Source organism: Coffea arabica, chromosome 11e (genome assembly GCF_036785885.1).
Source record: "Coffea arabica cultivar ET-39 chromosome 11e, Coffea Arabica ET-39 HiFi, whole genome shotgun sequence".
NCBI lineage: Eukaryota > Viridiplantae > Streptophyta > Magnoliopsida > Gentianales > Rubiaceae > Coffea > Coffea arabica.
In genome coordinates, this window is record NC_092331.1 from 19,863,337 (window position 1) to 19,877,175 (window position 13,839).

The following is a 13,839-nucleotide window of genomic DNA, read 5'->3' on the forward strand; positions in this document are numbered from 1 at the left end:
ACATTTCTAATCATTTAAATCCACAAAATATCATCACATGGCATTAGAATGCAAGTTCAAATATTTCTCTCCCCCGCACTTAAACTTCACATTGCCCTCAATGTGAGAAAAGGAAAATAAATAAAGAGTAAAAGAAAATACTGCTCATATGAACTTGTGCTATCCAAATCCATGGCAATGTGATGAATTTCCAGCCTTATTTAGGAAAGAATGGAGAGTTCAATTATTGCACCCTGAAAAAGACAAAATCAAAATAAAACAACTTCTTAAGAATAAAAGGTTGCAATCAACAAGAAGAAAACATGCAATTCAAGGAAAAAGGAAAAATGATCAAGCATGTGGAACCATGCAATGTTCAAGGGATAACAACATGAAATGAGCTAATCTTTGCTAATCAAATATATGTATTAGTATCCAAAGCAAAGGGAAACTAATTTCACAAAATAAGTCCACCATCATGAACAAAGTAATTTTCATTCATACATTTTGTCATTGATGATCAAGTTCCCTCAAGTATAAAAGTAATCTCAAAAATGGAGGCAAACACACCAAGCCAAATTATAAATGACCTTCTTGAGAACTCATGAATTACTAAAAATCATTGAACCACAAGGATTATAAGTGCATTTATGAATTTCATCAATTACGGCCTTCTTCAATTCACCCCTTCTTTTAGAATTACCTAAGAATTCAAAAAAATCATTCAACCAAGCACATTTTCATTCATTAGGTAATCTAAATTACTCACATGAATATCATAAACTCCCACAAAGCTAATTAAAATGCTACATTGGCCACGTAATATGCAACTTTATCACCAAGCCAAATTAAGCATAAAACTAGCAAAAATTCACCAAATAAAGACAATAAATGCAAACCACAAGATGTATCTATCACTAATAATCACCAATCGCTTCAATAAGCTCAAATAAATACACATAACTTCACATATTAAAAATTGCCTAAAAGTAGAAAATATTCAATCATGGCAAAGTTCAATTGACAAAATTAGGTGAAGATTTGTTACCTCAAAATGGTTTGGTGATGTTTAGTGATGAATATGATGTGAAAATCCCCAAAAAACTTACTCCAATTTGGCCTCAATTGAGTGATTCAAGAAGGTGCAACCCTAACTAATGGTAAGGTTGAAACCACTTTAGAGTTGTTTTTTGAAAAAATGTGAACTATGAAATCCACTCTCGAGGTTAAGAGGAGTGCTTTGGTGAAGTTGGTTTGAAGATTGGATGGTGAAAAGAGTGAGTTTAGTTAGTAGTGTGTGTTTTAGGTGTGAGTGTGTGTACTCTTCACGGATTCCTCTTGAAGATGAAGAGCTGCCAGAATCCGGCCAGTTTCTGGCCAGCTATCCTGCCGGATTATCGGCCGGATTCTGGCCAGTGAGCAGGAAAAAAATTTGTCGCCCTCCCCTGTTAATCTGGCCGTGAATCCGGCCAAAATTTGGCCGGATTTCTGGCCGGATTGTGTTGCAAAAAAAATTCTGATTGTAGAAGTGGATCCGAGGCCTCGGGTCCATATGGATCCGAGCTCGGATCCATTGAATTTGCACTTATTGCAGAAGTTTTGCAATTTTCAGTTTGACCCCAATTTGAAACACACTCTCCAATTCGTGCTCTACAATGAAATTTTTAACAATTCAACACTTCACACACATGGAAAGTGACTTAAACATGAATCTCAACACCTCAAAACAAATCAAAGACATGTAGAATCCAAATTTAGGGTTGAGGTTCTTGGATCAAATAGTCCGCTCGACACTTCCAATGCACATGATGGTGCTCAAATGGTTCAAAAGAGTGCAAATAGATCATGAACACATTTAAACACTTGAAAGCACTTCAACTTCATGCAAATGACTGACTTAACCTCACAACATGAAATTAAGCATTGTAAACTCAAAAATACAAGGTTAAGCTTCCCTTTTTCACATCGGTCTCCACTCCTTATAAGCTCTTTCGCACTTGAAATAATTAGCATGATTTCTTATCATTGCAACCTACAAAACACATAAAAATATTAGTTAAACAACTAAAACTTACTAAAAATAAGAAATCATTGGGTTGCCTCCCAACTAGCGCTTCTTTATAGTCATTAGCTTGACTATTTCACCTCATTTTTCAGGGAAGCTTAGTTGACGAATAATCCACCATTTTAGGCCGTGGTGGATCATTAAAGGGTGACTTTATAGTAAAAGTCACATGTTCTAATGATGTGAGAGATGGAAGTGACTTACCTATCTCAAGTGTTTCATAGATATTACCTTGAATATGCACCACTTGAGAACTCACCAAAGGAACGTCCGCTTGACATTCTTGGGCAACAATACCTTTAAAACCTATACTATCAATGCACTCCTCAAGAGGGGTGAAAAATGAGTTATTAAAACTCACCTCTTGAGGTTCAATGTTAGTTCCAAAGATATTATCATGTGAAATGGATATTTGCTCATTGAAACACAATTGAGATTCATCATTTTCATCAAAATGCAATCCATTTTTACGTACAACATTCCTACCATTCATAATAGGGTCATTTTGCATATCATTAGAGGAAATAACTTCACACAATGCATATAATTGGTCTTGTATTCTACCAAAGTGAGAAGTTAATTCATCTAACATTTCCTCAACCCTATCAAAACGGTTGGAGGTTGCATTTGCTAACTTTTCTATGGCTAAATCAAATTGATTAGAAGAATTTTCTACAGCTAGCTCCCATGATACATTAGAATCATTAGCTAATGGTTCACTTTCTAATTCCCAAGATAGAGGTGCATTAGCTAACTTCTCTATTGCCAATTCCCAAAATGGTTGATTCATAGTGGACACATTCAGATTGGTAATCATATAAACAAGAAGAAGCACTATTAGTACATTGATTGTCCCAACCATAAACACAAGAATTGCTCCAATTAACTATATTGATCAAAACAAAGTTGTAATGCTCTAATTCATCATAATAATCCACTTTTTGTGCTTGCATACATGTATTAGTAGCATGATAACCTCTACACAAGTCACAAGTTATATGATTAGAATTAAAAGCATTAACATTACTCTTTTGCTCAATATACAAGAGTGGATGAGCTATACTACTCTATACTAAACTAATCTAACACACAGAAAATGGAAGAGCTACATTTCTGCACTTCCAAGCTTCTCCCGTATGATCTCTCCTTCAATCTTGCAATTGTTTTGGCTATATAAAGATAAAGGTGGTCAAGGAATGAGGCTTACACCTCCCTTTTACAGCTGCAAAGTGGTTCTCACATGTCTAGCATTAGCTGTGACTTTTTCGAATTGAAAACAAGTTGTCCACGTAGAGAACAGCCTTTTCTGACCACAATCCGGCCATACATCCGGCCAAGTTCCGGCCGGATTGCTACAGTGACTTTTTGTGCACTTTCGGTTCAAACTTCACTGCTGCTCCGATTTTGCCTCAACTTCAGCTGAACTTGTCTTGATGATAGAAACTGATTTAACTCTTGACAAAAACACAAAAGTTGTAGTCCTTTGAGTTAGCTTTCCAATGCATCAAGAATCACCTCATTTGGATCTGTGTACGCTGTGAAATGACTGAAATACCCTTGACTGCTCAATGCCCTGTTTCAGCTTCGACCAATAGAAATTGGCTACTGTAATTCGGCTTTTTGACCTGGAAAACCTTCAAACTGGATTCAGATGTCTTCACCAAAGTTGTAGATCTATGTCTTATCTTCAAATTGGTTCAAGAATCATCTCAATCGGATCACTGTAGCTCAAGTTATAGCCGAAATATGAAAATGTATCAAAACTGTCAAAATGCACAAAATCCAAGTAAAAAGTGATAAAAACCTCATTTAATCACTTAAAAGCATTTTTCACCAATTATAACCAAAATGATTCATTTCTACCAATAATATAACCAAAGTGACTAGAAATAATATAAAATGTCATACAATTATTACGTAAATTAGTCACTTATCAGTCAGAAACTTGTTAAGGTTGATGCCAATTTAGTCATGAAGAGAGTGGAATTTAAATAAAGGCAATGGAATTGTCATTTCTCCTTGTGTTTTCCAAAGAATAGAGGGTTAATTACATTTAGAAATAATTAACCCCTATTTAGAAACTTGTTAAGGTTCCAAAATTGTTAAGGCCTAATTGGCATGAAAATCACACTTTCCATAGTCAGAAACTTGTTAAGGTTGATGCCAATTTAGTCATGGAAATAATGGAATTCAAATAAAGGCAATGGAAGTGTCGTTTCTCCTTGTGTTTTCCAAAAACTAGAGGGTTAATTACATTTAGAAATATAATTAAGCCTATTTAGAAACTTGTTAAGGTTCCAAAATTGTTAAGGCCTAATTGGCATGAAAATCACACTCCCCATAGTCAGAAACTTGTTAAGGTTGATGCCAATTTAGTCATGAAGATAATGGAATTTAAATAAAGGCAATGGAAGTGCTGTTTCTCCTTGTATATTCCAAAAAATAAAGGGTTAATTACATTTAGAAATATAATTAACCCTTATTTTAGAAGCATAAGAATAGAGATATTCAATAGAGAAAAGTTCGTCTCTTGCAATTAGTGAAAAGTAAAGAGCCAATATAGATCAACTTAATAACACTTTTTAATACTTGCAGTTCTGCGAGGCCTTTTTTTTGGTTTAACTTTTGTGGACATTTACTTATGTTCTTACGTGTCTAGCTCGTTGAATTGCTTGAACTTTACGTTTTTAAATTTCTTCTTCTTCTTTTTTTGAGAATTTACGTAAAACACAATTTTTCATCTAAAATATTGGATGCACTCATTTTCTATTTGAATTAATTGCAAAGTACCCACATGAACTTTTTTTGGGTTGTAAAGTACCCAACAAAGAATTAATTTCAGTACCATAAACTCTCAAGTTATCAAATTTTTGCAATGTATTCTAAGTCAATTCACTGTTGACTGAATCAACTAAGTAAAATGTTAATTGTCCCTAAACTTAGGGTGAGTTGGATAAAACTGAAATTTGAAATCTGAATCCATTAAATTAGTGAATTATTAAGTATTCAATTAATATATTTCAGTGTATATCACTTATTGTTTAGAACAAATTTTGCCTGAAAAATTCAATACCACTTAATAAATTCAAATATTCTAGTTTTAGTTATCAAACATGTCTGAATATATTAAAATCTAAACATATTAAGTTTAAATTCTGAATTGGATTATTAAACAGAACCTTAGTTAAAGGGTCAAATGTCTTTCTTCCTCTAAAACTAACTTATATACACAAATACATGATCTACATATCCACGGTCCCTTCTTTTTTGTTTCTTTTCCATCAAGCATACACAAAATCTCTCTCTCTCTCTCTCAATATCCTTAAAATTCTGACAAAGACACGTTAGTAATTATACACTCAGAAGAAGGCAGAGGTAAAAATGAACAATTTTGTACCAAATATTTGTACATATAAACACATTGATTTTGCCATCATATTCATGATAGCTATTTCATCAAAATTACAGCATCCAAGCTAGAAAACTTTGCCTGCTTTTTCTTGGGATATATTTGGAAATAAATACCAAATATTTTTAAATACATGCACATTGTTAATCAATGCATTTAATTAGTTCATCTCTATAAGTTTAGAAAATAATTTTAGAAAACACTAGATGAGAAAGATAAGTTCTCTCTTAACTTGAGTGGTCGTCAAAGTGGTGGGTGAAAAGTTTAAGAGAGCCTTCCGGAATTTGATAGTTCACATAATTATGTAAGGTAAATTTATCTTTCAAGTTTAAATTGGACCACTAACGCTAGTGGCGGAGCCATATTATGTTGAGAAATTTTTTAAATTGAAATATAGCCTTGAAATTTTTACAAATTTTTATGTTTCTATTATAATTGCGCTCCCTCAATTTTTTTTTTGAAAAAAAATACCTTTTTCCTTTATATTGTCCTCCTATGTTATGAGAAATTCTCATTCCTTTTACATTACCTCCCTAAACAATCAATTTCTTTTAGGTATCTCTAGTTTTTTTTTTTTTTACGAACCCTATTCACGGGGGAGGGATGCCAGTCCCAATTTATTTAAAGTATAAAAATTACAAAACTTTAAGGACTCATACCTAGCCTAAAACAACAAAATAGTGGAGCTACCTTATGATAACCCTACTACGCACAAAAGGAAAAGAAATACAGTCCATATATACTAGGGATCGGACCCTATCTGGAAGTTGCCGAATTGTAGTAAATACCCTATCCGCATCGAGTTGCAAGCTTGCTAGTGCATCTGCCACTGGATTTGCTTCCTGAAACACATGAGTAAATGATGCTGACAACAAGAGCAGGTGCCAACAGATCTGATGAATGTAATTACACAGCGGCCATCGACCTATAGCAGGTGAATTAACTAAGGTCACCAATGTTTTTAAATCCACTTCGACTAGCAGGTTGCCAACCTCTCGCTGAGCACAGAGTTGGAGACCATAAAGCAAAGACAATCCCTCCGCTTCCAAGACATCAAACTCGCCAAATTCTTTGTAAAAAGCAGCTATCAAAGTACCTTCATGACTCCTCAAAATCCCGCCTCCAAAGGCCTTTCCATTACGCACACTAGCATCTGTATTAAGTTTAACATAGTTGAGGGGAGGCTTTGTCCAACAAATTACCGCACAGCAGACCCTCTTTTGTCTTCGGGCAGCGTAGTCTCTGAACTTACAATCTACCTCCCCACGAAAAATCGCTGGTGAAGAATTCCAGCAATGCCTAACTGATGCAGATAACTATCAATTTGCATAATAATCTGCCTGACAAACACTTTAATGTTTTGAAAATATGCATGGTTCGTAGCCTTCCACAAGAACCAGCCAATAATTACGGGCATTGCCATCCGAATATGAACTTTACTGGACCCTGGAACGGATAACAACCAGACCCGAAACATAGCAGAGACAGTGTTGAAGCACAAATTGTACAAGCCGAACATTTTCCAAAATGCTCCCATACCTGTCGACCAATAGGGTAGGACAAAAAAAGATGCGAGCACCCCTCTGTTTCCAAGTTGTAGCACCGACATTTAGACGCCAAGCATACCCCAAACCTTCTTAGGTTCAACTCCACAGGAAGATAATTAGTAACCAATCACTAAGCAAAGAAAGATAGCTTTAGCGAGAGGATTGGACACCAAACAATCTGATGAATCATGGTTGGATCCTTCCTTGGCCGCAAGGCACTCCACGCAGAAGTGATGGAAAACTCTCCCATAGAAGACGGTAGCCAGACCATTTTATCCTCTTGATCAAGATCTAAACGTAACTTTGATATGGTATTTACCAAATCAATCGGCAAAAAGCCCTTCAAACAACCTACATCCCAACCATAATTCAAGTGTCCTCGAAATACACATTTGAAGCATGAGATATGAAAGATGCTAACAGCCAATCCCCATCTTGAACCCTGATTTTACCCTTTTTGAAACCTAATTTTGGGCTCGAAAATTTGGGATTTGAGATTTGCAGCCATTACAAAAGTTCTAAGCCCTTTTTTTCCCGTCTGAGTTCTTAAGTAGGAAAACCAGAAAAATTGTTTGGAATGTTAAGAGCATGAAGGTAAATGGAATATTTCTTTGGGGGGCAAGTTTAGTTTTTCGCTGGTCGAAATTCTATCATCTACCTGCCGTTCATGAAGACCATGATGGACCATCAACCGACTAAGTGGGAAGAGCAATTCTAACCCAGTAACCGAAAATGGATCTAATCATCAATAATCAATAGTGAACAGAATACGAAGACTAAAAGGACCAGAGTCTCCTAATGACTTAAAGTTGTTTCTTTCTTGTTATCGTAATTTGACTACAAATATGTGCTATCACCCCCTTTTTTCTTAGAATTTCGTGATGCCCAATTCAGTTTGTTTATTTATATATACTATTTCTAGCCAACTTGTGTACCTATTTAGGGTGTAGGTCGGCCATTAGGACTTTGCTATGAACGTCATGCTAAATGAGTGGGTGAGCTGAATCATGTCCAATTACTTGGTAACCGATACTTGATCAAATTATTATACATGAAAGGCGGAGGATAGGTTATAGAAAAAACGAACAAAATCAAATAAAGGAATTAGAGATTGGTCAGGAATACTGGTTGAAATTCGATTGTGGATAAAAGAGCTTCCTATATTGTATTATTCCATTTTGAACGACGAATTGATTCTTGTGAAATAGGTTCAGCTGCCTGTTTTCTAGTTCGTTTGCTCAGTGCCACGAACCGATTAACCAAGTCCAATTTGGGTTTTCTCATGTCAAAGCATCAAACATAGAGATTTCGTATTTAGAGAACGTTGACTATTTCATTTTGACGATAAACCATTGACTAATTCAAGGTAATCCAATTTATCGTGAAGTCAGTTCTTTACTATATTTGAAAATCATTTTATATTTATGTTAACATTGAAATAAAATATTCCTCTTTTGTGGTGAACCAAAACTTGCTTGATCTCATAAACTTACGGATCATTTGACCTAACAATGGCAAAAATTAGCCTTAAAAAGACGCAATCACTTATTTCATTTATTGTTGGGTATTGTGTTTGTGACTATTTTTCAGAGTGTATAAAATAAGCATATAAAGTACTGAGTCCATTAAAAGATGTATTCCATTAATCTTTAGATTATTATCAACTTTCTAGACGATGATTTCAAATTAAAAGCAATTCCCTCAAAACCAGTAGAGAAATAACCAACTCACAAGTTAAACTTAAACCAAATCACAAGTTAAAATATAAACTATAAATCGGGTATCAGACAAACTCAAGAGCCGCACAAATATCATGACAAAGAACTTGAATTTTCATCTCAAAACTAATTTAGTGTGAGTGAAATATTCCAAGATCATATTAATGTGGTTGGAAATACTTGAAATATCAATGTGAAAAATAAAAGCAGCCCTTAAGAATAGGGAAAAAAAAAAAGATGCACAGGAGGCAACTTAATCCTCATCTGTTGCAACTGCTTTAATGCCAAATCAATTTTAACCCTCATCTGTTTCAATGTTCAGACATCAAATCTAAATAATCGAATGCTAGCTCATTATTTGTTAATTGTTAATAATGCACATACACACATGGCCAAATATCATAAATCTAAACGTGATTGGTTTTGTAAATGTAAACACAATAAAATTAGAAAACAATATGAAATTTATGGTTAACTCAGAATTTACCAAATGTGAAAGTAACCAGCCAAATGTTGGTATCATAACAAAAATTTCACCGATCTCTTAGCACCAATATCCAGTTGAAGCCAAAATAGAATACTAGTTAGAAAGTGAAAAAGAAGATTCAATGGAACGTTTCATCTAGTTATCATATCATAAGCCCCTCCTGGATGAGCCAGCATTGGATGAACGCCTGGAGGCACCCTTGCGAAATATCTTACAAATCACAATATTCAATGCCTGCAAGAATAATGACAATATAAAATAATAGCAATATAACACTTACTTATAATATACCACTAGTATTGGGTGTTTGTCGTTTTTACTTGATTTTGGGCTTTAATTTTGAAAAATCAGTTTTTTTTATGTCATCGATTTCTTTCATCCCTAAATATTATATTTGTAAATAAGATAAAAAGTTAAAATCTAAAATCTACCCATGAATAGTTTCTAACTAAATCTGATTAAATTTTTTGCAAGTTCTACATTAACCAAGAAGCGGCGGGTAGCTTTTGTTTACAAGGGTGAAGCGGCGGTTATATTTTCCAGAATAGAAGCGGACAAACTTGCAGCACCATTTAGATGGACTTTGGTTGGCAAATTCTCTCATGGACGACCTTCTCTGGAAGATATTCGAAAGTTTTTTGCCTCTTTAAATCTGAAAGACCAAGTCTCCATTGGATTACTGGACTATAGGCATGTCCTTATTAAATGTACAGCTGAAGCAGATTTCAATAGAATTTGGACAAGAGGAATTTGGCAGTTGGGTAAACATCCAATGCGTGTGTTTCGATGGACCAGGGAATTTCATGTGCATAGAGAATCATCTCTAGTACCGGTTTGGGTAAATCTTCCAGCTCTACCTATTCATTATTTTGACAAACATTCTTTGTTTTCCATACTGTCTGCAGTAGGAAGACCTTTGTTTCTAGATTCGGCAACGGCTGCTGGGATTCTTCCTAGTGTAGCCAGGGTGTGCGTAGAGATAGATGTTGCGAAGCTTGTTGTGCCAAGGGTGTGGGTTGCTGTCGAAGGGGAATCAGGTTTTTGGCAACGTATTGAGACAGAGAATCTTCCTCCGTATTGTTCTTTTTGTTCAAGATTAGGACATTCTCATGAGCACTGCAACAAGAATTTGAAAAAAGATGGGTCTCGGCTGCAACTGAACAACCAGCAAAACCCATACATAGATAGAAATCAGATGATTACTCATCAACCTGGGACTAATCAAACTGATTTGGAGAATAAAGAGGCAGCGAATATATCCAATGTTATTGCAAATGAAATGATAGTGAATGGAGTTGCTGCTACTGCGAATGAAACTGTGATAAACGAGTCTACTTCACAGGAAATTTCAACCACTGCTACGGTGAAAAATGGGATAAAAACTTCAGCAGCAAAGGCCATGGTTGCTGAACCTGCCGTGCTAGTCGTGCAAAAGGAAGTAAAAAATCTGCAACACTGCATTATTGATGATGATCCTGCTAATGAAGAAGGAGTAGTAACCCATTTAGAAATTTCAGATGTCAACGTAAACATGGAGACATGTAAGGTGATGAATACGGTTTTGCATGGGGAACATGTAGCAATGGAAAACCAGCTGGAGAAACATCATGGCAGTCAAAGTGAAGGGTCCCATGTCCTCAAAGAGAAGCCTTTGAGCACCGAACAACATCATCTGGATGAGAATGCTTTAACATTGGCACAACAGAATCTGACCGACAAAGCTACAACATTTACACAAGCAAATCAGGCCCACAACAACGCAAGGAGTGACCATGAGCAATTGGCCGACAAAACCAATGTTGAACTGCAGCTGCTGGCCGACAATAATGTTTTGGAGAATCTCTATGTTGAATTGCGAGGGGTGGAGGATGAAGTTTCTACACAACAGTTGGTAGAAGCAAATCAAATGCCTACTAATGCTGGAAATCTGTCCCCCCGAATTGGTGTCCTACAAGAAAAATTGCTGGAATCATCAATGAATGGCCTAAACATTGATCAAATAGGTGAGGCTGGTGGTGACTTCCGACAACCGCACAGAAAGGGTATGCGGGCTCCAATCCCATCTGACAGACAGTTAAGGTCACAGACATCATCCAAAAATTCATTCCAGGTTCTTTCTTATGATTAATGGATTATTTTGGAATATTAGAGGGATAGCAAAAGCACCAAACCTAAGAAGATTGATTAAATTAGTTCGGATTTATCATGTTCATTTTGTTGTGATTTGTGAGCCAAAACTAGATGTATCTAAAATCGAACTCATTCGGTTACGTCTATCTTTTGATTATGTGTTTGTTAATTGCTCTAGCGATATTTGGGTTTTCTATAATAATCCTTTTGTTTGCTTGATCGTTGGTAGTTCGGATCAACATATTTCTCTAGATGTTCAAAATCCATTACTACCAAGTTCCATCATTATGTCTTTTGTTCATGCAAAGTGCTCAGTGGATGAGCGTAAAGAGTTATGGACATCATTATTACATGATAAGCCTACTTTACTTCCTTGGTGTATTGGAGGTGATTTCAACGTTATATTAGCAGCACATGAAAAGCGAGGGGGGCGTCCATTTGCTATAGCGGAAGGAGTGGATTTTATGAATTTCATGGAGGAAGCTGAGGTCTTTGATGTCGGTTTTTCAGGATCTAAATTCACATGGTCTAATAATCGACGGAGTAGAGCTCGGATTTCAAAAAGGTTGGACAGATTTTTAGTCAATGGATCTTGTTTGGATTTTTCAAATGACATTTCGGTACTTCACTTGGCAAGACACCCCTCCGATCATGCACCATTGAAGGTTTCTTTTGCAACTCGGTCAGATAACAAACCTCGGCCGTTCCGATTTCTGAATGTTTGGACTTCCAAACCAGATCTCTTGGAAGTGATTCGCCATGTTTGGAAACAAGATGTGGGTGGGCCTCCGCTACGCGTATTGTGTTCTAAATTATTGGCAACAAGGAGAGCTATTCAATCATGGAACAAGCAACATTTTGGGAATATTTTTGACGCTGTCCGTTCTTCAGAAATGGCGGTTCAACGAGCTGAGGAGTTGCTAGACCACGATTATTCCGAAGAGTGTCAAATTGAGCTTAATAAGGCACAAGCAGAATTGCGGTATTCAATGTCAATTGAAGAATAGTATTGGAGACAGAAGGCCAGGGTCAAATGGCTTCGTCATGGAGATAGGAATACAAGATATTTTCATGCGGTAGTAAGGCAGAGAAGAGCTCAAGGAATGATACACCGCATCAAAAAGTCCAATGGTGCGTGGGTGGAAAAGGACGATGATATAGCAAGTGAGGCAACGGCATATTTCAATGATCTTTTCACGGGCTCTTTGGAATCATCTACTGATATGCTACATTTAATTCCGCACTTGGTTACGGAAGAGGATAATGGAAAACTGGAAGCATTACCTTCAATTGAGGAGGTATATGGAGTCATAAAGTTAATGGATGGAGAAAGTGCAGCTGGCCCAGACGGTTTTACAGGCAAATTTTTTACATTTGCTTGGGAAGTGATCGCTCAAGATGTTTACAATGCGGTACTGAGCTTCTTCTGTGGGGCGGAGCTACCACGATTCATCACTTCTACTTCAATTATACTAATTCCAAAGACGCCAAATCCTCAGGAATTCTCTCAATTCATGCCTATCAATCTATGCAATTTTTTCAATAAAGTGTTATCTCGGATTTTGACAGACAGGATGGCTTGTTTACTGCCAAAAATCATTTCCCCACATCAGACAGGTTTTGTGAAGGGCCGCAATATAACTGAAAATTTTCTACTAGCTCAAGAGATGGTATCAAGCATGGGGAAAAAGAATAGAGGTGGAAATGTTTTAATGAAACTAGACATGTCCAAGGCATATGACCGGATGTCATGGGGTCATATTATTAATATTCTAAGGAGGTTTGGATTCGGGGAAATATTTATTGACCTTATATGGCGGTTACTCTCTAATGTCTGGTTTTCAATCATTATAAATGGTTCCTCCTACGGTTTCTTCAAGTCTTCGAGAGGTCTTCGTCAGGGAGACCCATTATCTCCTGCATTATTCATTATAGGATCTGAGGTTTTATCTAGAGGACTGAATAACCTCACCATGCAATCGAGGTTCCTGGGTTTCAAAGTTCCATATCGGTGTCCGACTATTACTCACTTGGCATTTGCGGATGATGTTCTTATATTCGTAAATGGATCCTCTTCTTCTCTTAAGGCAATCATGCAGGTGTTACAGGCATATCAAAGGTGTTCGGGGCAGCTCATAAATGTGCAAAAAAGCTGTTTATTTGGTCCACCCATCGATGCCACCGGCGAGACGAAGGGTGATTGAACGTATCACTAGGTTTGCCTGGCAGTTATTTCCGATACGTTATTTGGGATTCCCTCTTTATTCTGGAAGATGCAAATCTTCATATTTTGGAGAAGTGTGTCAGTCTATTCTAGGGAGGATTTTGTCATGGAAATCAAGGCTGCTTTCCTTTGGAGGCAAAATAGTTCTAATCAAGCACGTGTTGGCTTCTATGCCAATGCATCTAATGTCAGCTGCTGTGATCCCGGCCAAGGTGTTCAAAATTATAGAAAGTTCGTGCTCGAACTTCCTGTGGAGATCATCAACCGACGACTTGAAATT

At 36.4% G+C, this 13,839-nt stretch overlaps 1 protein-coding gene across 1 annotated transcript; it reads left to right on the forward strand.

Annotated features, from left to right (window-relative positions):
• Nucleotides 1-11,622: 11,622 nt before the first annotated feature.
• Nucleotides 11,623-12,342, forward strand: LOC140021206 (uncharacterized). Its single transcript, XM_072071971.1, has one exon. The coding sequence runs from the start codon at nt 11,623-11,625 to the stop codon at nt 12,340-12,342; it is 720 nt and encodes a 239-aa protein (XP_071928072.1).
• The last annotated feature ends 1,497 nt before the right edge of the window (nt 12,343-13,839 follow it).

Bases quoted from the DNA above. Each gene is read 5' to 3' on its own strand.
- LOC140021206 (XM_072071971.1), top strand. From the start codon at position 11,623: ATGTCTTTTGTTCATGCAAAGTGCTCAGTGGATGAGCGTAAAGAGTTA.